The sequence below is a fragment of the Orbicella faveolata genome, unplaced genomic scaffold, assembly GCF_042242905.1.
Source record: "Orbicella faveolata isolate gen_17 unplaced genomic scaffold, um_ofav_v1 contig_24, whole genome shotgun sequence".
Taxonomy (NCBI): Eukaryota; Metazoa; Cnidaria; class Anthozoa; order Scleractinia; family Merulinidae; genus Orbicella; species Orbicella faveolata.
The window spans coordinates 7725219-7751632 of NW_028301552.1; the positions used below are offsets into that span (position 1 = coordinate 7725219).

A 26414-nucleotide genomic window follows, 5' to 3' on the forward strand; every position below is an offset into this window, starting at 1 on the left:
GCGGTCTAATGTTATATAAGTGCTACAAGTTATTTAATTTTAAAGTTACAACGTGCTTTCGCTCACGCGCGAAAGAGCGCGACAGTATACAACCCCTGCTTGAAAACAGCCACAATCCTCTGGTTCAGCTGAGTACGAATCATCTGCGATGAGTACTGACCCAGTCAGAATTCATGAACCACATTATTGCGACCCTCTGGACTCATGTTTCCAAAGGATGGACGCATGGTACTCGTGCTACCTGCGTGGCGTGGTTTCCAACAAATGGTACGGAAGCACCGAGTTCATCGACCAACCTTACCTCGGGACGTCAAAGTAAACAAGCACTAAGTGGAGCGCGCGAAACTCTCCACCCAGCTGGGGAATGCATCTTCGAATGGGTTTGAATCCCGTTCATGTTAAGTGAAGCGTATGAAAGTCTTTACTAACCCAGCTGAAAATTACATTTCGAATGGGTTCGAATCCCGTTCATGTTAAGTGAAGCACGAGAAACTCTCCATTCAGCTACCAAATACATTTTCGAATGGGTTTGAATCCCTTTCATGTTAAGTGGAGCGTGCGAAACTCTCCACTACCTCAGCGTAAAACTGTTACATCTTCGAATAGGTTTGAATCCCCTTCATGTCAAGTGGAACGTGTCAAACTCTTCAATTAGCTGGCGAATGCATTTTCGAAAGGGTTTGAATCCCGTTCATGTCAAGTGGAGCGAATGAAACTCCCCACTGACGCAGCTGAAAATTACATCTTCGAATGGGTTTGAATCCCGTTCATGTTAAGTGGAGCGCACCAAACTCTCCATTCAGCTGCCAAATACATTTTCGAATGGGTTTGAATCCCCTTCATGTTTAGTGGAGCGTGTGAAACTCTCCACTGACCCAGCGTATAAAACTGTTACATCTTTGAATGGGTTTGAATCCCGTTCAATTTAAGTGGAGTATGTGAAACTCTTCAATTAGCTGGCAAACGCATTGTCGAAAGGGTTTGAATCCCGTTCATGTTAAGTGAAGCGTATGAAAGTCTTTACTAACCCAGCTGAAAATTACATTTTCGAATTTGTTTGAATCCTGTTCGTGTTAAGTGAAGCACGACAACCTCTCCATTTAGCTACCAAATACATTTTCGAATGGGTTTGAATCCCTTCCATGTTAAGTGGAGCGTGTGAAACTCTCCACTTCCTCAGCGTAAAACTGTTACATCTTCGAATAGGTTTGAATCCCCTTCATGTTAAGTGGAGCGTGTCAAACTCTTCAATTAGCTGGCGAATGCATTTTCGAAAGGGTTTGAATCCCGTTCATGTCAAGTGGAGCGAATGAAACTCCCCACTGACGCAGCTGAAAATTACATCTTCGAATGGGTTTGAATCCCGTTCATGTTAAGTGGAGCGCACTAAACTCTCCATTCAGCTGCCAAATACATTTTCGAATGGGTTTGAATCCCCTTCATGTTTAGTGGAGCGTGTGAAACTCTCCACTGACCCAGCGTATAAAACTGTTACATCTTTGAATGGGTTTGAATCCCGTTCAATTTAAGTGGAGCGTGTGAAACTCTTCAATTAGCTGGCAAACGCATTGTCGAAAGGGTTTGAATCCCGTTCATGTCAAGCGGAGCGAATAAAACTCCCCACCGACCCAGCTGAAAATTACATCTTCGAATGGGTTTGAATCCCGTTCATGTTAAGTGGAGGGTGCGAAACTCTCCATTCAGCTGGCGAATGCTTTTTCGAATGGGTTTGAATCCCGTTCATGTTAAGTGAAGCGTATGAAAGTCTTTACTAACCCAGCTAAAAATTACATTTTCGAATTTGTTTGAATCCTGTTCGTGTTAAGTGAAGCACGACAACCTCTCCATTCAGCTACCAAATACATTTTCGAATGGGTTTGAATCCCTTTATGTTAAGTGGAACGAATGAAACTCCCCACTGACGCAGCTGAAAATTACATCTTCGAATGGGTTTGAATCCGGTTCATGTTAAGTGGAGCGCGCCAAACTCTCCATTCAGCTGCCAAATACATTTTCGAATGGGTTTGAATCCCCTTCATGTTTAGTGGAGCGTGTGAAACTCTCCACTGACCCAGCGTATAAAACTGTTACATCTTTGAATGGGTTTGAATCCCGTTTAATTTAAGTGGAGCGTGTGAAACTCTTCAATTAGCTGGCCAATGCATGGTCGAAAGGGTTTGAATCCCGTTCATGTCAAGTGGAGTGAATGAAACTCTCCACTGACCCAGCTGAAAATTACATCTTCGAATGGGTTTGAATCCCGTTCATGTTAAGTGGAGGGTGCGAAACTCTCCATTCAGCTGGCGAATGCTTTTTCGAATGGGTTTGAATCCCGCTCATGTTAAGTAGAGCGTGTGAAACTCTCCACTGACCCAGCTGAAAATTACATCTTGGAATGGGTTTAAATCCCGTTCATGTTAAGTGGAGCGTGTGAAACTCTTCTCAGAGCTGGCGGATGCGCATTTTTGAATATTTATATGTTTCTACAATTTGATGACCGATTATATTCTCACCTTCGCGAAAGTTTTCAACTTACCCTCAGATTCCTCTCGTTGTCACCTTTCATGTAGTATCCAGTCCTGATTTTTCATCAACCTGGGAAACACTTTCCTTCGCGTCTCTCGAAAAAAGATATCAAACTGTCAGTGAAAAATGCTATCTATTGCTGTATTTTTATTATTTCCGCGAAATGGATAAGGAGTCCCAAAGCTAATAGAAGACGTGTCGTAACGCTCAACTGAATTCAGTCTAACTGTAAACCATTCATGTCCCCGTCTTTTTAAGCAGAGGTATTTTATCTCTATTTTATCTCTAGGCTCTTAGGTAATACCCTCTTTCTCTCTCTCCCTCCTTCCCTTACAACAAATTTTTAATTAAACCCTTTCATGGCTAAACACTATTGATGTCGCTATCTTTACCACCTATATCCTATCCTTTCTCCATCACTGATATTAAACGTAGATTTCTTTCGCGGTCTAATGTTAAGTGCTATAAGTTATTTAATTTTAAAGATATAACGTGTTTTCGCTCACGCGCGAAAGAGCGCGACAGTATACAACCCCTGCTTGAAAACAGCCACAATCCTCTGGTTCAGCTGAGTACGAATCATCTGCGATGAGTACTGACCCAGTCAGAATTCATGAACCACATTATTGCGACCCTCTGGACTCATGTTTCCAAAGGATGGACGCATGGTACTCATGCTACCTGCGTGGCGTGGTTTCCAACAAATGGTACGGAAGCACCGAGTTCATCGACCAACCTTACCTCGGGACGTCAAAGTAAACAAGCACTACGTGGAGCGCGCGAAACTCTCCACCCAGCTGGGGAATGCATCTTCGAATGGGTTTGAATCCCGTTCAATTTAAGTGGAGCGTGTGAACTCTTAAATTTGCTGGCGAACGCATTGTCGAATGGGTTTGAGTCCCGTTCACGTTAAGTGGAGTCCATGAAACTCTCCACTAACCCAGCTAAAAATTACATCTTGGAATGGGTTTGAATCCCGCTGAATTTACGTTGAACGTGTGAAACTCTCCACTCAGCTGGCGAATGCATTTGCGAATGGGTTTGAATCCCTTTCATGTTAAGTGGAGCGAATGAAACTCCCCACTGACGCAGCTGAAATTTCGAATGGGTTTGAATCCCGTTCATGTTAAGTGAAGCACGAGAACCTCTCCATTCAGCTACCAAATACATTTTCGAATGGGTTTGAATCCCTTTCATGTTAAGTGGAGCGTGTGAAACTCTCCACTGCCTCAGCGTAAAACTGTGACATCTTCGAATAGGTTTGAATCCCCTTCATGTTAAGTGGAGCGTGTCAAACTCTTCAATTACCTGGCGAATGCATTTTCAAAAGGGTTTGAATCCCGTTCATGTCAAGTGGAGCGAATGAAACTCCCCACTGACGCAGCTGAAAATTACATCTTCGAATGGGTTTGAATCCCGTTCATCTTAAGCGGAGCGCACCAAGGTCTCCATTCAGCTGCCAAATACATTTTTGAATGGGTTTGAATCCCCTTCATGTTAAGTTTAGCGTGTGAAACTCTCCACTGACCCAGCGTATAAAACTGTTACATCTTTGAATGGGTTTGAATCCGGTTCAATTTAAGTGGAGCGTGTGAAACTCTTCAATTAGCTGGCAAATGCGTTGTCGAAAGGGTTTGAATCCCGTTCATGTCAAGCGGAGCGAATGAAGCTCCCCACTGACGCAGCTGGAAATTACATCTTCGAATGGGTTTGAATCCCGTTCATGTTAAGTGGAGCGCGCGAAACTTTCAAATCAGCTGGCAAATACATTTTCGAATGGGTTTGAATCCCCCTTATGTTAAGTGAAGCTTGTCAAACTCTCCACTGCCCCAGCGAAAAACTGTTACATCTTCGAATGGGTTTGAATCCTCTTCATGTTAAGTGGAGAGCGCGAAACTCTCCATTCAGCTGGCCAATACATTTTCGAATGGGTTTGAATCCCCAGCATGTTAAGTGGAGCGTGTGAAACTCTTCACTGCCCCAGGGTAAGACTGTTACATCTTCGAATGGGTTTGAATCCCGTTCAAGTTAATTGGACCGTTTAAAACTCTTCAATTAGCTGGCAAATACATTTTCGAACGGGTTTCAATCCCGTTCATGTTAAGTGGAGCGAATGAAACTCTCCACTGGCGCAGCTGAAAATGACAGCTTTGAATGGGTTTGAATCCCGTTCATGTTAAGTGGAGCGTGCGAAACTCTCCATTTAGCTGGCGAATGCATTTTTTAATTCCGTTTTAGTGGCGCAAAGAAAACTCCCCACTGACCCAGCTTTAAATTTCATCTTGGAATGGGTTTGAATCCCGTTCAATTTAGGTGGAGGGTGTGAAACTCTCCATTCAGGTGGCAAATACATTTTCGAATGGGTTTGAATCCCGTTCATGTTAAGTGGAACGTGTGAAACTCTCCACTGACCCAGCTGGGAATTGCCTCTTTGAATGGATTTGAATCCCGTTTACAGCAATTTTAATTTCAATATTTGAATGTTTTGTTTTACATAGGTCAAGTATTTATAATAAAACAGTTTTGTTTGCTTTTATTTGTTAACTTTAACAAATGTTTAAGTTTTACAATGAAATAGTTGATTCTTTTTTTGTTTGTTTGTTTGTTTGCTTGTTTTTTTTTGGCTGTGTTTTTTTTTTTTTTTTTTGATCGTTTGTTTCTTATTTGAAGTTAAGTTATAATCCTAGACCCTTTATTTGATGTGGAAAGATATCGTCTTAGGTACTGGATAACATTGTAAAATCAAATGCTTTTTCTATGGAGTAACATCATACCTTTAGTTGGGTTTTGTTCGATCTAATAATTTTAGTGAAATGCATGACAATTCGTTGATAGTCCCGTCGTAACTAAGGAGAAAGTCACTAATTTTTACCTGAACAGATGCTGTGAATTGATCCAGGTTCACGGTCACGGTACGTTAAAAAAAAAAATGATCCCCTTCTCTAGTTGCTGATGGCTTTGTGGAACCTCAATGATCCGTAAATTAATTCTTTCCAATGATTTCTCCAGGAATATCGATGTTTGTATGTCGGTCAAGACTACTGAGCTTCGTTAGTTTTATCTTTTTTTTTAACCAGTCTGTTGGCTGGCTGTCCTATTTCCACTCCTACGGTATAATATGTTGTACCAAACTGTAACCAGGGCGTAGCTTTCCTGATATAAAGAAAATAATGTACATGTTAACCGTTAGCAATCAAAGTTGTTAATGAAAACGTACGGAAATGTTTGGATGTCGTTTGGTAGCTTTTCGGAATGATTAGTTTACTGATAAAACATTCGTCTCGTTAGAAAAAAGAATTAAAGAGCGCAAAACTCGCTGTCTGGCATCGAGTGATTGTATGCATTAGAAATCGAGATCAGAGTAAATTATTTATTTTATGTTTTGTCATAGTGGTAGTTGTTCAGGATAGTTTCAGGAAATGATCAAAAAAATTATTACAGGGGAACGTTCCAGTATGGTTGTGTCAATTGCGGAGCACTTTTGCGACCGTAAAAGTACAACATATTTCGTAAAAATGTGAAAAGAAAAATAACGACATTGTGTTCATAAAATAGAATGAAAAGTTCCCGTTACCTCTTTTTAGCCGTTTCCTCCGATTGTTTTTCTTCTAGGTCTCTCGAGTCTATCGCTCGGCAGGTTGATAACTGGATCCAGAGGTTTTGTGAAGAAAGTAAAATCGGCGAAGGAAAATGTATCATTTCATCACAGTTTGCCGGCTGATGGCGAAGACTGGTAAAGTACAATTATGAAATCCTGGAAATTCTGAGAACGGCAGATCCAGCGTGTAATTAATAACTTTGAGATCGCGCTGTTTGAATAAACGTTGCCATGATTATCAATCGAAGTTCGATCAACTCTCATGTCGAACTCGTTCGGAGAAGCGAAGGATCTTGCTCAGTGTCCAAGTGAATCTTGTGGTAACAGTCTCTATGGAGCATACTCCTTCGTTCTTTAAAACCTCATCGTGGCGGTTAACAGTAAACTTAACATGACGCGAAGCTGTCCAAACTTTGTTCAAAAGTTGCTCATTTGTTCATTTTTGAGCCGTTCGAGTCCGTTATGAAATTAAATTTGAAAACTTAAGTGTGTTGATGAGCGCATGGTAGAATAAAATAATGTTATCAATTTTGAATTTTAATCAATGCAAATGAGCCACTTTCCCGCGAAGGTGCGTGCTTAAATTCTACTTATTTGCATAGCAGTAAGTGTTACTTCAGGTGCGCTTACACGGAGTGACGGTAATTCATTTCCTAGTCGTTATTCTTACTATAGCGAAAATATTTGTTTACAAACATTGTCTTTGTTATTTAAATGTTAAAAACGTTAAACAAAAAAACTCTTTGTTTCATCACCTAGTAGTTCTTTGGTTGGCATATTTTAAATAACAATAGGTGACGTTACTGATATCTTTGCTATACAGTGATATTTGGCAACTTCGTTGTTTCTTTCCCCAAAAAATGGCCACAATGGTCGATAACTGCATGGCGATAATATGTCCTAAGAACATGCAATTAATTCAGATGATTAATTGAAAACAAAGAAACTTTTTCCCGTCTATTTGAAGTAGCGTCATTTTCCAGAATTCGGTGACAAAAAAAAATTACCATATTATGAAGCAAGTCTACATAGATACATACGTTTATTGAAGCTCCCCCATAGTGGCTTTTCAGCCACAATGTAAAAGTAGTTATAGATTAATTATATTAGAAGAGTTTACAAGAATCGACAAGGACAAAAAAAGAACTGGTAAAATAAATAAAACTAAAAAATTTATTTTTGTCAGGATTAATGAAAATAGTGTTAAAGAAATCATGCGTTTTTTTCCTAGCCAGTTACCATCTCCAAAGTAGACGATTTAAAAACTAAAAGGAATGTCAATTTTTTTTCCTCCTCTCTCCTATCTTCCTTTTCTTGCTCTCCTCTCTCTATTTTTGTTTTTTCATCGTTCGGAGTGATTTTAAGGCCTTTTGGAGGTGTGAAATCAAAGTACATATGGCTGTTTTGGTGCAAAGTCTTAACACGGTTTTCCTAACTTCGATACAATTGGAAGAAAAAAATCTCAAAGTTCTTTGAAGAGTTTCGTTTAATTCTTTAAAGATAAAGTTAATAATTAAAGTCGATAATTCTTTTAAAGTTAAATAAAGTTTTTTAAAGTTAAATTCTTTTAAAGTTTGAGATATATCGGAAATTAGTATCACCCAACTAGTGGACTAATGCAAATCCTGCACTTTAATTGGTTACGCTACTGGAGGACTGTTAGTATTAGTCCTCGAGTAGCGAAATTGGCGCAATCGAGCGTGACGCTTTCTTTCGTTTTATTCCCAAATAAATATTTCTTCAACTTGCATTTGCTAACTTTATTACTGCCTTTTCTGTCCGACTAGTTAGGTGATACTATAAAACAATAGACCAATTTCCATATATTAAAATTCAGCCTAAAACAATAGACCTAAGCACGAGGCTCTGGGGAATAAACCCCACAAACTCTGTAGTTATTCCCCAGAGCCTCGTACTGGGGTCTATTGTTTTGGGCTGAATTTTAATATATCGAAATTGGTGTATTAGACCCTTCGCCTTCAAGGGCCACGGGTAGACAATAGCCCACTGTTCGGCTTCGCCTCATCGCCTCATGGGCTATTGCCCCGTAGCCCTGTTGTTAATTAGTTTCAAACTACTTGTGTTCTATCACGAAACTCGTTCTCTGATTGGCTACGTTACTCACCTCGAAAACGCCAAGAAGCGGCCGTCATTTTGTTAACAAGGGCACAGTGCTACGCTTCTCACTATCTATCACAGAATAGATAGTGAGTAGCATAACCAATCAGAGAACAGCATTCGTAATAGAACGCTAGTAGATTTATAGATAGTGAGCAGCGTAGCAGTGTACCTTTTGTTGAGCCTTGCTAACAAAATACGGCCGCTTCTTGGCGTTTTCGAAGTGTCTGTAAAGAGGATTTAGATAACGTTTTTGAACGACTCGGTAGATCTATACTAAAAAAAAAAGAGAGATTATTCGCTCTCGATTTCTATGCGAGATAGTTGACCTCGGGCTGCGCCCTCGTCAACTATCACGCGTTTGAAACCTCGAGCTCATAATCTAATTGCAAGTTTAGTAGATAGTGAGTAGCCTAGCTGTGTGCGGTTAAGAAAATGATGCATGAAACTAATGATGAAACTGTAAACCTAAAGCTCATTGACTGAACTGTAGTTTGCTACAATATCAGATGATTTGAAGCACTACTGGTCAGCGTTTTTCCTTACTGAATTTGCATAAATTTTGAGTTTTGTTTTAATTAGAAAAGTATGTCTAAGTATGTCGGGGCTCAGTTCGCTCAGAAAACACAAGGAATAAAAGTAATCACTATATCTTTATTAAGAAAGAATCATTGTATACATTTAAAGTTGAGAACGTTCCACAGCGATGCAAACATATGTGTAACAAGAAGATAAAATTTCGGATTATCGCGAAGTGAAATCTGAACTTTCGGTACGATGACCGTTTTTCATGAATTTCTGCCGTTTTATTGGATATTTCAAAAAACTAACTTGATTTCCTTCAGCTACTTACCTAGGCCTTCAAACTGGTAAAGTGTGAGCAAAATCGATTTTTCAACCCTGGCCACGATTTCTGTGATTTTAAGTGGCAATTACTCTCAATTATTTTAAAGCCTTGGTATATCTGCTGTACCTGAGAGGAAGCTGAAAATTACATTAAAATCAATAAACATGCATCTGGTCGAGAAACGTAATTTCGCAGACTATTAACTCTATGACTTAAGGCTGTCGTTCCTTCGAAAAGAAACTTCTGTCGCAAATGACAGGAAATGGGAAAAGAAAGAAATAGGAAATAAAGAAGACCTCAACCCAAGCAAAGGAGAGAGAGCCTGGGAACGAGTTGAGAAGATTGACGTGGAATGTGACGTAAACATCTGGGAAACTTTCCGTTGGAGACTGGAGCCAAGTTGGCATTCTCACTGTTTGCAGAGCAGAGAGCGCCGATTCCAGAAGGTCGAAGGAAGGCGTAATTTAGCGTGTTTGTCGGTTTTTTTGCTCAGTGTTCGCAGCACTATGGGCGAGAAACCGTTGACGGATGCAGAAAGAAAGAGGCAGATCTCTCTTCGACGGCTGCCAATTGTTGAGGACGTGAACAGTCTGAAGGAAGCTTTCAACCGCCATTTGCATTACTCCCTCGTAAAAGACCGCAATGTCGCGACGAAACGAGATTACTACTATTCTCTGGCTCACACAGTGAAAGATCATTTGGTAGGAAAGTGGATTCGATCCCAGCAAGCCTATTATGAGAAGGACCCTAAGGTATTTTGATGTTTCGGTGATGATTCATATGACGATCACGCTTGAAATCAGGCTTTGGTTACGTAAAGGGAAAATTAAAACTAAGCTAGCACTTGTAAACAAAAGTTTTAAATTGCGTGAGTTCAGATTTCAATCATATGCCACCCCCGTTGTCCTTTTATTTTCGTCAAAATACTATGAGCCGGCTTATTAATAGGAGCAGTTTCGCTTCAACGGTAAAACGTTTGTAATAAAGCCGACTTTTTATAACCTCTTTCGACGGACCCCACCTGTGGTTTCTGCTGACAGTGTCGTCAAAATCTCGTGCATGAGTTTAGTGATTGTAGCAGCGTCCATGCTGATATTGATCGTGTTTGCGCTCTGGAGGTTTTCAAAAAAATGTAAAATCAGTGAGACTGTTGCATGTATTTACCGGTAATTAAGTATCTACAACCGTGAAAGAAAAACCTGAATTTATTTTGCATAAATAATGTTTAACGTTGGCAGCTATTTTGTCTGCAGTCGAGTTCTTCCACCTACAAAAGTCAACATCGGTAAAAGATGGCTAATATCTGAAATCGGAGTTTTATTTTTTGGTTATTATTGGCTAAAATGAAATATTTATTAATGGGTTAAGGAATACTGTAATGAAATTGACCATTTAATTTTCAATGCACAAACAACCGATGTTGAAATGGGCAAAAAACAGGTTGAAAAAGTTTGATTAGGATCTAGGATTGTCAATAGTCAAACAAACAAGGTGACATTCCACGACATCTGGCAGTCATCCTAATGTCTGTTTTGTGAGAAGGGAATGAATTTCAACTTTTTATTTTTGTATTTCTTTTGTGGTGGTTTGTTAATTGATTTGTGGCCTATGAGATATTGAAACGAACAATACAGGAAGACAGACTTTTTTACTGTGGCAAAAGAACCATATGGCAAGCTTATTGAAAAAGCAACATGGTTGTTTGATAGTTGTTTTTGTGTTACAAAAAAGAAAAAGACCACGACAACAGATTTTGAGACAGAAATAAATAATATATGGATATCATAATTATTGATGATTAATCTCCAAATCAATTTTGTTAATGGTATTAAATTAAAACATATTACCTGCAAAAATCTAAGGATGATGCATTCCTTTGGGGTGATCTGGATCAGGATCAGTGATCCAAGATCACTCAGATCATGGTACAGTACATCAAAGGAACCGATGAATCCACTCTGGTCACAGATTCATCAGCTCCTTTGTTGCACCATGATCCAAGTGATCTTAGATCACTCATCCTGATCCAAAAAAGAGAGTTGACAATTGATGTGGCATTAGCAGTTGAGGATGACCTCAGCAGAAGCCCCTTGCATACATGGGTGTGCCTGACCTACACCACTTTTCAACATGGGTCTGTATCAATTTTGAAAGTATTAATATTATTAGTGTGAACTCAAGGAAACAATACTGTCGTCAAGTTACATCATTACATCCAATAGTAAAACTAACAAAACCTTTGTAGCTTATCATCTTACAAAAAAGTGTCTTTAAATAGCAGGTTCTTTTATTAAAAGTGACTGTTAGTACCAGTAAGTTCTTAATGAGAGTAAAACAAATTAGAAAAAAAAAAGAGAGAGAGAGATTAAAGTTTACAAGTCATACAACCACAGATAGGTTGACACTACAAGCAATGCACTTACATCAACATGTATGTTCTTGCAGTATGGTAATACTGTAAAATTACAATTTTTAAAAATACATGTTTGTGGCAGGTAACTGCTTATCTTAAAAATTTTACACTGCAGTTGTCTTCCCTTGTCGAAAGAGGTCCAAAGTTGTGGAGATGGTCGAGATTGATAGGTTGCAAATCTAGTTACATGCACAATGTAGTTGACCAGTTTATTATTTACAGCGTTATTATTTTGCATTGATTTATTGGTAGCGTGTGTACTATCTCTCACTGGAGTACTACATGGGCCGCGCACTGAGTAACACTATGATCAACCTAGGGATCCAAGGAGAGTGTGACGAAGCCATGTATCAGGTAAGTGCTACAGTGTACATGTTAATAAAGGATTTCATTAACATTTTCAGCAGGAGGACAACTGGTTTTCACAGCTGGGCAAAACTATAGGAATTGAACTTCTTTTATAAGAAAAACTTTCGGCTAGATGATAAAACCAGGTGGGCAAAATCATCCTTGCAGCCAGTCAGTTGGCCTGGTGCCTGGCCCTTTATGGAGTCCCTTAAGAATAGTTTTGATTGTAATCTTACGTGTAGGTTAATAGGAATAGCCCTGTCAAAATGTTTTGTAGTAGCAGCCAAGATGATAGAAGTAGTGGGCAGTAAAGACCAGAGATGAATTTGCTCTAGTTGCAAGTAAGCATTAGTAGTGAACTCCGTAGCGTGTAGCAGTAATTTTCTTTTGACAGCAAAATGGCCAATTGTCAGCCAATTTTTTGCCAGCAGTGATAGAGGATGTGCTACCATGGTTTCTGTTTTAAGAAACTAACTTTCAGACCGGATTGGTACAATTTTATGTGTATGTTTTAAGCGAAATTACTGTCTTGTCTTTTCAACAGGTTGGTCTGGAGATGGAGGAACTTGAGGAAATAGAGGAAGATGCTGGTCTTGGAAATGGAGGTCTTGGACGATTGGCAGCATGTTTCCTGGACTCCTTGGCTACCTTGGGGTATCCTGCCTATGGTTATGGCATCAGATACGAGTATGGAATATTTAAACAAGGAATAGATGACCACGGAAATCAGGTTTCAAATTTGTGCTGTTTTAATAGACTTTGTAAACAGATTTTTGAAATTACATGTAATGTGTATATAAATTTGATGTTGTTTTTCAAGTTCATTCAATGGAATTGTTGATTATAAATTACGTTAAAGATGATAAATTTGGTCAATTAAAAGTCATAACAAATTTGGGAATGGTGGTGTCCTTTGCTATCTAGAAGGAAATGGAAGTTTGTGAGTTACAGGACTGTGTTTTCAAACACTGATAATGGTCAGAAGTTATTTTATTTTTATCACAGAATGCTCAGGGTTCAGTTGTAATGGAGAATGCATGACTGAGTTAATTAGTTATTCAGTCTGACTCACTCATGATTCTTCTAGATTGAGTTGCCCGATGACTGGCTTAAGTTTGGGAACCCCTGGGAGAAAGCCAGACCAGAGTACATGATTCCTGTTCAGTTTTATGGAAGAGTGGAGTCAGATGTTGGTGGAAAAAGCCATCGCTGGGTTGATACAAGCACAGTTTTTGCTATGCCATATGATCAGCCCATTCCAGGCTATGGAAACAATACCTGCAACACAATGAGATTGTGGGCAGCAAAGTCTCCAAAGGGTTTTGATCTCTCATACTGTAAGTTTATATTGAAAATGCCTTTTAAGAAATGAGCAGAAATATTGGCTCCTGATTCTGTTGGATTCATACTGAAATAAATTTGTCTTAGAAGCAGGATCAAAATAATAAACAGCGCCTTTCTCATTAAATGTCATGTGGTCTTTGACGACCAAAGTCGTGTGACAAAATGTCTGAGTGCAGGGCTGGAAGTTCAATTTCATGGCCTAAGTGACAAACATTTTACATTCTGAATTCCATCTCGTAACTACGTATGATGCCTTCTTGTGGAGACTTCCATAGAAGTGACAACTCTAACATGGGCAGTAGACTCTTGAAATAAAAAATAAATACGTGTAAGTTAAGGCTTTATTTAAGCTCTCTAATTTTTGTATTTCCAGTTAATGATGGAGACTATATAAAGGCAGTCCTGGACAGAAATGTGGCAGAGAACATTTCAAGAGTTTTATATCCAAATGATAATGTAAGATTTATAATTGAAAATTTGCTTAGAAATTGAAATACTTGAAATGTTTTGATTGCTAGTTGCTTTGAATCCAATAATTGATTTGAACATTGCTTTCAGTTTTTTGAAGGGAAAGAGTTGCGTCTAAAGCAGCAGTACTTCATGGTCAGTGCTACTCTCCATGACATTGTTAGAAGATATAAAGCTCCCAAATTTGGTTCCAAAGAAGCAGTACGGACAAACTTTGAGAACTTTCCTGACAAAGTAAGTACTTGATGGCTATTTTAGTATATACAGTGTTCTTGTACACAATCTAGCATTGAGATAATGTGCTGCCTTTTATGGTTACTCAATGACTTGTGTGTACATGTATGTATTATTGCTGCTATAGCCTTGTTTTGTTTCCACACATTATTGTTTTCTACTTGTAAGTGTTCTGTTTTTCAAGCTTCCAAGTGTGGGAAGTTTGTTTAAATTGCAATCTATGTATATCTACATTGTAATATTTTCTAAACTAACAGCCCAATAACTAATTAATTAATTTGGTTGTCAGGTTGCCATTCAATTGAATGACACGCATCCGTCTCTAGCTATTCCAGAGCTTATGAGGGTATTTGTCGATGTTGAGAAACTCACTTGGGAAAAGGCAAGTAAACAACAACAAACAGAAAAACAGATACACTTTATGACAGAAAAATTATATTCCAAGTATTGTATGTACTGTAGCTTGTATTGAGGGGGGGGGGGGGGGGGGGTGGCAGATTGAGCAGTGGCACTGTGGTAAATGTATTTTTCTTGGGAAAGATACATTTACCACAGTGCCTTTCATGTACTGTATATTTAGTCAGAGGGTTCACGCAGTAGAGACGTTAATGGCAGGGGTAATCCTGTGATGGATAGGCATTGTATCCAGGGGTAGTACAGTACCGATCAGAAGAAACCTAACAGGGAACGCGTTTGCGAACGGGAACAGAATGGATACAGAACGGGTACGAGAACACGCACAGAACGGGTACAGAACGGGTATAGAACGGATACAGAACGGATACCGAACGCAAATGGAACGGATACGGAACGGTTACGAATCACAAAAATGGAAAAAAGCGTTCACCAGAACACAAAGTATAAGAGAACACGTTCTTCAGAACATGCTAGGAAGTTACGCCATGAGAGTGCTTACCAAGGATTTGGACACAATGTAACTTTAAATACACATTTGTCCAAGTTTTGTCCAGCCCAGCGATCTTGAGAAAATGACAGAGCAAAGCATCTTATGTCTTTTTTTTATATTTCTTTTTACACACAATAAGCAAGCATTTTCACTGCATCTTCTTGTCCATTTTGTGTTCATCGCGGCCATTTTGTTATTGTCTACAAGCTCAACTTATGTCCAAATAAGGAAATGGATGGCAAGTCGAGTTAGACTGGGATTGAAAGGTTTCCTCATGAAGAGAAACAAAACAAAACATCGGTGTTTCTGTTAACCCTTATTTACGGTGTTGTACACCAACTTTGTGGAAGGATTGGTGAGGATAACGTTCAGTCTTAACTAAGCGTTTGCCTGTGAAAATAACATCAGTAAAAAGTATCACAAAATGCTCGCTTCGGCTTTTTGTCAGTACTTTACACTGCTTGCGTCCTCCAGCCAAGTTTCTTCCGCACTCGCCGAACAGTTTTCCGCGATACTTCAATGTTAAATCTCACAAAAAGTATTCGTGTAAATATAAGAGCCGAAAGTTCGTCTTTTGCTTGCATTTTTCATCAATGGCGTTAAAAGTGCTTGGCAAGCTGTTTTACTTCTTCCTTTCCTCGGGCAATCACACAGACTACCGGTTGGTCACTTTGTATCGTTTCAGAGAAAGACTTACTATAAACTGGCCTTGAAGTTACAATACCATTTTCCCGTATTTTTCAAGTAACTGGACTCATATTTTCACCCCGAAAATTTAAGTTTACTGTTCGTATTCTCACATAAAGGCGACAGTTTTAACCCATTTCATGGAATGCAAATCCTGAAAACGAGTTCTCGGCCTGGAAACCTCGTTCTTCTGAACAAGTTCCAAGGACGCTTACTGATGGAACGCTAACAGAACGGGAACAGAACAGCACAGAACAAATAAAGAATGGATGCAGAATGGGAACGGAACAGATACAGAATGGATACAGAACGGATACAGAACGGATACGGAACGGATACGGAATGGGAACGGGAACGCGTGTGGAATGGAAACAGAACGCGTTCAGTCAAGCGTTCCCTGTTAGGTTTCTTCTGATTGGTACTTTAGAACCATGCAGTGAAAAACAGAGATATCTAATGGCCTTTTATACATGCTCAATTACAGAAATTTACATGTATCTATAGCTTGTGGTGCATATGATACAACAGCTACAGATTGCTTGCCTTGTCAGTTCTGACTGGCTGTATTAAGAATGGAATAGTAGATTAGAAACTAATAAACCTGATTAATGTTGTACTCCAGTACTCGCTTACATGCCCACATGACTTGTTGTGTTGTCAATTTGTAGGCATGGGACATCTGCATCAGAACGTTCAGCTACACTAATCACACAGTCCTTCCTGAAGCATTGGAGAGATGGCCTGTACACATGTTGGAGTACATTTTGCCACGACACCTTCAGATCATCTATGAAATCAATGCTTTGTTTCTAAAGGTAAACAGATGTGGGCTCTTTGCAGACTTGAAATTATACATGTATTGTCTGGAGAATCTGGTACATGCACTCTTTTAACAAAGTCTACAGTACATGCGGTTTTGAATCCTGACTATACAATACCATCCAACAACGTAATTAGAATGAAATTGGTAATTAAAATGTTATCCTTTCAGAAAGTAACAGAAAAGTGGCCAGGAGATGTAGGCAGAATGCAGCGGATGTCTTTAGTGGAAGAAGGACCTGAGAAGCGCATCAACATGTCACATTTGTGCATTGTTGGTTCTCATGCGATCAACGGAGTGGCTGCTCTACACTCTGAACTTCTCAAAACAACAGTGTGAGTGTGATCTCTTGGTGTTTATTTGTGTAAAACTAAAAAAAAAAATGTAATAAACTTAGGACTCTCAATGTTATGTTTATGGAGTATAAAACTGCCAGTATGTGTACTGTACATGTGTTTGCTTGTGTTCTTCAGAAAATGGTCTACCAGGAAGACTGGGAACTACATTGTAATTTTTTGAACAGGGTTTCAATGACCATTAGTTCGAAATCTGTTCTCAAAGATGTACGTGTCAAGGAATAGATTGTCATTTTAGCCACTGGAAGTAAATCAACCCAGTGAAATGGTGAGGGTCCTTGTCAGGCTTTCACCCAGAATTTGAAAACTGGCTGTCCAAAATATGCTATAGGGCCTGCTCAAATGAGCAATTTACGAGGCAGCATATGAAAAATTAAATAACTTTCAATAGATTGAAAGTGGCCATCCACAGGACACCTGGACACCCATCCTTGTAGTACATGTAGATACACAACTGCATGTAATACTAGTTCGTTGAAGGCAGAAAAGGCCAAACACGAAATGTTTTTGTTTCTTGTCAGATTTAAAGACTTCTATGAAATGTTTCCTGAGAAGTTTCAGAACAAGACTAATGGTGTGACACCACGACGCTGGCTTCTTCTCTGCAACCCTGGGCTATCAGACCTTATTTGTGAGGTAAAAATATGTGAACACTTTGTTAAAGAAGCAAAATAGTTATCAAATGTAGTTTGATACATACAGGTGTACATGTGCCCTGTGAGATGATCACAACAACAACAACAGCAACAACAACAAGACAGAGATTCCCAACAGACTTAGATTCCCTTCCCTCTTGTTTCTCATAGTGCAGAAAGAGAGGGAAATCTCTGTCTTGCAGGGTATACATGTATGACACATTACTGGAATGGTCCTTTACAACGGTGAATAGACCTTTTTCACTTGGGCGGTTTGTTGTCCCATTACAGACCATGTGATATTCTCTAGAGAATTGTTCTTTTGTCCACCTATATTTAAAAATTATTTATTCATATACACGCAACTATTTGAAAATTTGAAAGGAAGAATTCTCAAGGGTATCATCACATGGTCTGAAATAGAGTAACAAACCGCCCAGTTGAAAAAGGTCAATTCCCTGGACTTGAGACTTATCAAATGATACCTGACACATTTTATTTCTTTTTGTAGAAAATTGGCGAGGGATGGATAGGAGACTTGTCACAGCTGAGAAAGCTTGAAAAGTATGTCAATGACAGGAACTTTAAACATGCTTTCATGAGAAGCAAACAGGTAATAATAAATTAATACTGACATGACTATTTAAAAGTTAAATGACATACATTGTATCCTTTTGTCCTTTTTATACTACTGAGAAGGTGGACTCAGTCTGAGAACTAAAGGCCATTATTTTTCATTGTATCCAGGAAAACAAGATTAGACTTGCAGATTACATCAAGAAAGAGTATGACATTGATGTCAATGTGAACTCTATATTTGATGTCCAAGTGAAGAGAATCCATGAGTACAAGAGACAGCTGATGAACTGCCTCCATGTTATTGTGTTGTACAACCGTAAGCATAATTTATAATAATTTTATCTAACAATTATTAATATTAATAGTTACCTTTATTCCACAATTCTAAGGTATGAATTAAAAAAACCATAATTGAAAGTTAAAATAAAACTATACACATCTGATCCGCAGGACTTAAAGCAAATCCGAACATGGACTTTGTGCCCCGCACTGTCATGATTGGAGGAAAGGTACTAGCCACAATGTTTGCTAAAGTTATCTTCTTTGATTGAGTGTGCTTCTCAAAATATGTCATAGTGAGAGAGACTTGTTGCTTTGTTACAGTACATGACAGTTGCACATGACAACCTCAAAGAACTCTGCTGTATGATCTGTTGTTGCTTATTCCTTGTAACATCATACACTCAGTCAGTCAACAGGAGATGCATCATTCCTTAAGTCGATCCTTTTTTTGTTGTTGTGAAACCACTCTTTGTGCCAGCTGCCCTGTGTGCCACCCAGTGCTATGGGGATGAGTGAGTGAGTGACTGTGTGAACCGTGGTTACAACGAGTCTTTGAAATATGACTTTGGTCACTTGCTCACCCGCATATTTTATTCACAGTTTCAAGAGCTGATTCTGATAATAAAAGAATCAATTGATTACATGTATTAATTTTACTACAGAACTGATACTTTCAGAATGAATTTTAATTCATATTCGAACTGCGGTTGTAGATGAAGTGAAGAATGATCATCGCAGTAAATTTTCCAATTTAAGCAATTAGAAAGAAGAAGCCTGAAAAAAAAATCAGGGCTTCAGCAGGATTCGAACCCGTGACCTCTGCGATACCGGTGCGATGCTCTACCAACTGAGCTATGAAGCCACACATTGGGAGCAAGGTCAATTAATTGAGTTCATATCTTCCCGTGAGGAGTGAAATGATGTGATTAAGTATATATGAAATAATTAATATTCGAACTGCGGTTGTAGATGAAAGTGAAGAATGATCATCACAGTAAATTTTCCAATTTAAGCAATTAGAAAGAAGAAGCCTGAAAAAAAATCAGGGCTTCAACAGGATTCGAACCCGTGACCTCCGTGATACCGGTGCAATGCTCTATCAACTGAGCTATGAAGCCACACATTGGGAGCGAGGTCAATTAATTGAGTTCATATCTTCCCGTGGGGAGTGAAATGATGTTAAGTATATATGAAATAATTCATATTCGAACTGCGGTTGTAGATGAAAGTGAAGAATGATTGCATCATTTCACATCATTTCAGGCTTCTTCTTTCTAATTGCTTAAATTGGAAAATTTACTGCGATGATCATTCTTTCAAAACTGAACATTTGTGTTTGTTTTCAGGCAGCTCCTGGCTACTACATGGCCAAACTGATCATTAAACTCTTCAACAGCATTGCTAGAGGTGCGTGCATGTAAATCATACATGTATCATATTTATTGTGTATATGGTATGTTTTGAGTATCAAGCGCAAAAGCATTTTAGTTGGAAACCCTGCTCTCCTTGTACCATTAAAAATTAACCTTCTGTAGTTTCATTCTTGAAGTGGTTTTGCAAATTGGATTTCTTATAATATTTACATGTATATATTTTCATGTAGTACAGCAGCATGAATGTTTCTTTGTGTTCTGCAGCTCGGCACCATATACTGTATACATGCTGAAAGATCTTTTGTTTCAATTTCTTACCTGGAAGACCAGGGACAGTTGAGCAGGGAGGCTGGGAGGGCTTAAGAGTCCCCCCTTCCCCCCCCCCCCCCTTCAATTTCAAGCTAAAAATACATAAAATAATAATTTACAAATACATACATGTATCTCCAGGTCCCTACAAGTTAGCGCCTCTGGCGCTCGCTTGTAAGCCCGCCCCCCTCTTTAATTAAAAATACACTCCGCCATCCCTGAAGCCTACATGTATTTTAATGAACATTTTGCATTTCACTCTCGTGTAACGAAAAGATGAATATTTATTACTTTTTACAACCTGTTGAACAGCCTCTTGCATGAAAACTACATGTAACTAAAACAAGGTAACAAAGATATTCCACATTATTGTCATATTGCTGAGTAGGGTGGAACATTAAACAAGTTATGCATTGTATTATAGCTTTAAATAGCGTGTGGTATCACACCCAACAATGTATACCTTAACTTTTTCCTCATTTTAACTTAAAGTTTATCTTACTTTTGCAGTGGTGAACAATGATCCAATCATTGGAGACAAACTCAAACTTGTGTTCCTTGAAAACTACCGGGTCTCACTTGCTGAAAAGGGTATCCTTGAGCACTATAGATATTAATTAATGACACTGCACTGTAACAAACTCAGTTAATTAAAAAAAAAGTGTTTTGTTTTTCGTATCAGTACATAAAAATTTAGGAAATAATTTGCATGAAGCTGCTTAGCCTTGGAGGGACATTACTCTGGCCAACAACTGCAAAAACGTTTTGCTGGACTTTACAAAGGTTTATTTACTGCTGCAGATTATTTAGAAAGTTCATGTTATGACCACGTGTGGTTTCAGATAGCTAGCATGTAATCAGAGGAAGTTCTGATGTAATTTGTTCACATTTGCAGAACTCCAGTTGAGAATGGATTTCATTATTTTGTGCAAATCTTTGTTGGCATACTCTTGAAATATTTATCATCCAGTCAAACAACAATAAGAGCTTATCCACCTAGAGAAAATACTCCTAGAGGGTTCAGGCCATCATGGTCAAGTCAGTTGCCTAGCAACTTTCAGAACAGTAAACTTTAGGCTCACAGGGTTCGTACGGGTCCTGGAAAACCTGGAAAGTCCTGGCATTTTACTGTGGCATTTTCCAGGACTGGAAAGTCCTGGAAAGGGACTACTGGAAAGTGCTGGAAATCTGTTAAACTCAAGTAAAAAATATGAAATGTATGGCAGACAGCAAGGAGAATTAAAATTGAGATCTTGGGAGTGAAAGGGTTAATGTGAATTTTAGAGTCCTGGAAAAATCAATCTGAGTCCTGGAAAAGTCCTGGAAATTTGTTTCTGAAAAAGGGTATGAACCCTGGGCTCAGTCCAGCCTCGCACTTCATCGTCGACTAAGACTTTACCCTGACTGAATCAAGGCTATTCCAATAGTTGAATGAGAAATTTATTTTTCTTGACTGTTAATGTTCAGTTATCCCAGCGTCTGACCTATCTGAGCAGGTATGTGCGGGCAACTGCACTGTAATCACTCCATGGGCAGTGAAAGCTCTGCTGATTTAAGTGTTTACATTTTGGTAGAGCAAGGGATTAAACTATGACTTTGCATAGTGACTTCATTATGTTAAATAGAAACTGACCTGAAGTGTTCACAGATCAGTGACATGGTTAGCTCTTTGCATGTAATTTTCAAGGAAATATTGGTTCAAAAACTGCAGAATAATGTTGGGCAGCAAAGCCATGCAGACACTGTACATGTATTGTAGTGCTTATGCTAAAGAAGCATGATATCAATGTAAAAAAAAAATCTTGTGGCTGCTCTCCGCACATTGCTTCATACAGTACTCACCGTGAGGGAACTGCTTTTATTGACTATCAAGGCAGTAATGATCATTTTGGAAATTCTTGTGGCCGTTGTGATGGAGTATGCATTGATGTTACAACTTAGAAATCTGATTTTGGTCACTCTTGAGACTTACATGTACCAGGTTTTAAAATCAGACTGGCTCTGTCCTAATTCCATTTCTCTGCTATAATGGCACAAATGTGATGAAACACTGCCTCGGGTGTTTGATACATCTTCTCAATCAAAACTTTAAATTAGGAGTAAACAAAGAATTTATTATCCTCAAAGTGAACTGGCCTAGCGCCAGTCTAAAATGTAGGCAAATTCCAGGAACGTGTACCTTGAACAGGATTGATCAGCAACTGTTTGAACAGTGACAGAACAATTTTAGCAATTGACAGCGATTTTTAACTTGGTATTTCAGATATCCTTGGCAGGAACTGAAGCCTCTGGAACGGGAAACATGAAATTCATGGTGATTAACAAAATTAGTTACTGACATTTATTTTTCATTGATAGAATGCATAACTAGTGTAACTGTTTTGAAGATGGTGTCCTAGTATCATCTGATTGTTGTTTTTCATTGGTAGTTAGATGAAGAAGACTTCATGTATGTATGTCAATTTAACAGTGAGGGGTAGCTTGATCACGTTGTATGTGTTTCTCACGTAAACAATTCTCTCAGTTGCTTCGACCTTTGTGTAAGTAACCAAACTGGTCTGAGATCCTTCCCTTGTTTCAAGCATTGGACATCTGTAATCTTGTCTGCAATAACACAGTGTCCTGTCCATCAGTGCTGTATTGTTTGCTGGTCTGCGGTTCAGTTTATAAAAGTATGTTAGTGATTAAACTAACTACTCCTTGTCTTGTTTTTATTCAATGAAGATGAACGGAGCTTTGACTATTGGCACTCTAGATGGAGCCAATGTTGAAATGAGTGAAGAGATGGGAAGTGAGAACATCTTTATTTTTGGCATGACTGTGGACGAAGTGACTGCAATGAGAGCCAAGGGGTAAGCTAAAGCTACACTGTAAAAATTATCATTTCATAGATTCATTAACACTTTGCTGGTATTAGGAGGGTTTCATGGCCTCTTTGAGATTGTTTTGGGCTCCACTGTCGCACTCCAAGGAGAAATTGTTAGTGGTTTCAAACAGATAGCTTGTGTGCAAAGGTTCATATAATTCCCTTGGCTTCACACGCTGAAGTGAACCAAGGAAATAACGGATGTCTGCATACAGGCTAGACTTAACAAAGATTACAGAGTCAAATCAAGTGCTGATCCAATTAGCTCCACATGTGTACAGGTACATGTAGACTACAGGAACAGGTACATCAGGTGTACTAAAAGTAACAGAAACTTGTTAACTTGCTCAATGTTATCTTTTCTTTCCTTTTATCCCCTATGATAACTCATCAATTATTCCGTCTGTAGCTACAAGCCAATGGATTACTACGACAATGACACAGAGCTGAGAAAAGCCATCAATCAGATCAGAGACAATTACTTTTCACCAACTGAGCCTGGCACGTTCCAGGATATTGTCAATTCCCTGCTGCATCATGACAGGTGGGTTGATAACTTGTGAGGTGTCCATGTGCAGGCTAATCTAGCCTCGATTACCAGCTGCTGTTCAAGGAGAGTCTGCACTCCTCCGCCTGAACGAACTTAGACCTGACTAGAGTTGAGCAGAAATCGAACTAAGGCCAATCTTGATCAGTTGAAAAGCACAGAAAATGAATAAAATAGGATTAGGTGAATGGGAATAGTTGTGGTGCATCCACAGAATAGTTATTTGTCCATCGTCTCCAGATAGAATTGCAATTTGCAGCAGTGTAGAAGTGTTGGTTTTCTTGAGAAAAGAATACTGGAAATCCAGAAAAAAGGGACGAGAAACAACAACAGACTCAACTCAGATATAACATAGCGCTTGGGATTCGAACCAGGTCTAACATTGGCTCAAGTGATTTCACAATGAATGTGCTATTGGATGGGAGGGTTTACATCATCTTTTCAGATTATTTGGCCTTTGGTTTGATGCATAAAATTGCATGAAGTTGCGTAGTGCATGTGATGGAACTTATCTCGCAATGTACATATGTGCTGTTGTGAGTGCTCATAAACCTGCGCATGTACAGATTTAGTACTGATTACACCATGTCTGTTTTTACATAACAGGTTCCTTCTGATGGCAGATTTTGATGCGTATGTCAAATGCCAAGAACGTGTCAGTGAAGTATTCCAGGTCAGCTTTAAACTTAAGTGTGAACCATTAAAACTTTCTGTATTAACCTGTAACACCACATTAGCAATTCGTGAGAAAACTGAACGACCACGGGTAGGGGTTAGAATTCATCTCAGCTCAGTAAAACATGCACGTAGCACATGCAGCTGCTTATACATAAGGTTATTACCTTGCCATCATTCATCTTCATTAAAGGATGTAGATAAGTAGACTGTGGTATTAGTTTGTGCCTGTCTGCGTGAAGTGGGCGATGAGCACTGGCAGGTGGAAGCCATATTTGATTCAAATTGTTCTCTACCTACTTCTGAACACCCCCTGGATTGTGATAGTTACAAATAAAAAAAGCATGTAGACTACAACTTCGAGAATTCCTTTCGTTTTTATCGTTATTATTTAAATTTAAAACCCAGCGGGGTTTAAATAACAATTGTCCTAATTAGCATAGGAAACAGAAAAAGTGAAGGATTCTGGTAGTTGTAATCAAATGACACTATCATGCAAATCGCCTATTCCTATCTTTTTTCCAAAAGGACTTGATAAGTCAATTGCTTGAAATGCAAAAACTTTTTTTTTTTGATGATGATTTGTATACTCCACACAATTTCTGATCAATGGGTCCAGGAAATTTATAGTTGTACCTTGGAAAACTCCTGAAATTCCATCATTTCGGACTTGACGAACTCTGTAATATAAATATGCATCTATATTCTATCAGCTATATTATATTAATAAAAAAATTGCGTTCCTTTGGACCATAGGATCCGGAACATTGGTACACCATGGCAATCTTGAATGTGGCATCGTCCGGCAAGTTTTCTAGTGATAGGACCATCAAACAGTATGCAGAGGAAATCTGGAAAGTGAAACCGCTGAGCATGAATGAAGTGAAGACCGTCAGTGGCAAGTGAGCGAGCACCACTCACTGGCTAACAAGGCTGGTCACCACTCACTAGCTAACAAGGCTTGTCACCTAAACTACAGTAATATTCTGTGAAGGGAAACAGTACCTTTGAGTAATAAGTTAAAACTATTGGTTTGGAAGTGGTACTTCTGCATCAGATCTGCAACTGGCATTGGTAAGATTTACCAGAGCAATCGCAAACTAAAGTAAAAATCTTGAAGGAAAGTATTTGATTTTGACAGAGTAAACTTAGATTCTTGGAATTATATCGTTGCGTTAAAGCAGAGCTTGTACCTTTAGGTAATACGTTGAAACTATTGGTTAGGAAGTGGTATTTCTGTATCTGCAACTGGCATTAGTAAAATTTCTCATAGTAATTACAAACTTAAGTAAAAATCTTGAAGGAAAGACTGTAATTCTTACCGAGTAAACTTAGAGTCTTGGAATTATCGTTGTGTTAAATCAGAAGTTTTCGGTTTAAAGGGCTCGTTGATCTACATTTAAATTGGAGAGTGCCTCGGCCTGTCGAGTCTTGAACGGCTTTATTCTACAGCTTTGAGGTTATCTTCCTTAGGAATAACAAATTATCATAAGTATTTAGTTATCTTTCAACAAATCGGAATAAAATATAATAGTCGGTGTAACTGTATGATGACTATTCTAATGATACATATATGAAGTGTTTGTACTGATTGTTGTGATTTTAGTTTTGTGCCAATTAAAAATGATGTGTTATCAATTTAGTTTGTATTATGGCAACAGCTGTGAAAACGAATCTCTTAATGACCCTCAGGGCCTTTGCTAGTAACAAGCAAACCGAGACACTTGCCTCAGTCATTTTTATTTTCTATTTTTTTTTTTGTTGTTGTTGTTTTTAATCATCATAAACAACACCCGGGAAAAGAATTTAAGCATGGTCATGGTCATAGTTCCCACCCTTTGGTATAAATTAAAAACTCGTGTCTTACCTCACCAGCAAAAGGGCGCATATCTTAAACGGAGCCAAAAAAACGGATACAAGGTATTTGTTACTGAGTTTTTCACGCGAAAATGCCCAGATGTCCCTTATATTCCAGAACTCCTTGTTTAAACTTGTGATGTCATCTTTTACGAGAATGTTGCAAGTTTGCTAGAAGACCGTTCCCTTCCTGTTTTTCATTTGAATATTGTCTAAAGTCTTTTGTGTTTATGTTTCAGTAGCTTTTTTCTATTGGATTCTGTTTAAAAAAAAAAAACGATATCTATAACAAAGAGAACAAAAGAAGTTTCTTTCTTCTCCGACCACATTGTGGTTCTTTTCTAGTGAACAGAGCAGATAGCATCAATTTAGTGATAGTACATACAGTGGACACGCGTTAACATGAGCACCGCTGAGCTTTGCCCATGGTCGTTTAATCCGGGTAGTGGTGTAGGTGTTAAAAGGTGTATTAAGAACCACATTGTTCCAAGAGATCTGCAAGTTCGGCCGCCAGTTCCCACCAGAGGCGCACGCAGAGTCGCTGAACTAGCATCCATGAGATTCCTGAGGGAAAGAATCAGACTGACGTAGAGAGCCAAGGCAGATACGAAGAAAGAAGCCGAAT

At 38.7% G+C, this 26414-nt stretch overlaps 1 protein-coding gene across 1 annotated transcript; it reads left to right on the plus strand.

Annotated features, from left to right (window-relative positions):
* Nucleotides 1–9477: 9477 nt before the first annotated feature.
* On the plus strand, nt 9478–25570 carry LOC110057738 (glycogen phosphorylase, muscle form-like). The gene is made up of 21 exons (XM_020764324.2): nt 9478–9841; nt 11755–11856; nt 12395–12580; nt 12938–13187; nt 13568–13650; nt 13753–13896; nt 14186–14278; nt 16159–16305; nt 16482–16645; nt 17188–17302; nt 17813–17914; nt 18049–18196; nt 18331–18389; nt 19509–19569; nt 20355–20435; nt 21312–21340; nt 22108–22158; nt 22569–22696; nt 23120–23254; nt 23864–23930; nt 24689–25570. Exons 1-21 carry the CDS (start codon nt 9596–9598, stop codon nt 24836–24838), a joined length of 2541 nt encoding a protein of 846 aa, XP_020619983.2. The 5' UTR covers nt 9478–9595; the 3' UTR covers nt 24839–25570.
* The last annotated feature ends 844 nt before the right edge of the window (nt 25571–26414 follow it).